The sequence below is a fragment of the Sphaeroforma arctica genome, assembly GCF_001186125.1.
Source record: "Sphaeroforma arctica JP610 unplaced genomic scaffold supercont1.14005, whole genome shotgun sequence".
Classification (NCBI taxonomy): Eukaryota; class Ichthyosporea; order Ichthyophonida; genus Sphaeroforma; species Sphaeroforma arctica.
This window is the reverse complement of record NW_014026553.1, coordinates 1-613: the sequence shown is the minus strand read 5'-3', so window position 1 is coordinate 613 and position 613 is coordinate 1. Positions and strand designations below refer to the sequence as shown.

Below are 613 nucleotides of genomic sequence, written 5' to 3'. Positions count from 1 at the left end.
AACATGCATCTCGACAACTGGTACGTTCTGCTTACCTAGCCAAGCCTACGGATTCTATATCCATATAGGTCACTGTGTGAATCACAACGTGCTACGTCTATAAATAGTATATCCGCTTACCTGTCAATGCATCCCTGTTTATAGGTTTGTGCTATTTTGGTAGAGTATATATACACCAACACCAATACCAACGCCCTAAGCCTCAAACCCACAAACCCACAAACCCAAAAACCCTTAATTCCTTAAACCCTACGCAGAGTTTACATGATGGGTGGCTTCAATGGGCAGGTAGACTACAGTGACTTTTGGGTGTACTCCGAGGACACCAACAAGTGGACTCTTCTGTCTAGAGACACCGCACGCGATGGTGGACCCGGTCCACGTGCCTGCCACAAAGTATGTTTATGTCGTACTTATTCCACTCGGTATATTTGAGCGTAGTCTGCACTTATGCATGTGTCTACGGTGTAGGTATACTACAATATCTCGTGATAGCAACTGGCGAACGCGTTTGTTGAGAAAACATTGCGAGAGGTGACGAGAAAGATCTCGTACTCTACATATGGGTTGTATAGTAAATTGTCTATGTCAGTATAGTTGTACACAACGTGCG

At 44.5% G+C, this 613-nt stretch overlaps 1 protein-coding gene across 1 annotated transcript; it reads left to right on the top strand.

Moving 5' to 3' along the window:
• Positions 1-264: 264 nt before the first annotated feature.
• On the top strand, positions 265-404 carry SARC_18137 (hypothetical protein; the record flags this gene model as incomplete). Its single annotated transcript, XM_014287780.1, has 1 exon — positions 265-404. A coding segment is annotated over one exon (140 nt), but the record flags the coding sequence as incomplete, so codon positions are not given.
• Between the last annotated feature and the right edge of the window lie 209 nt (positions 405-613).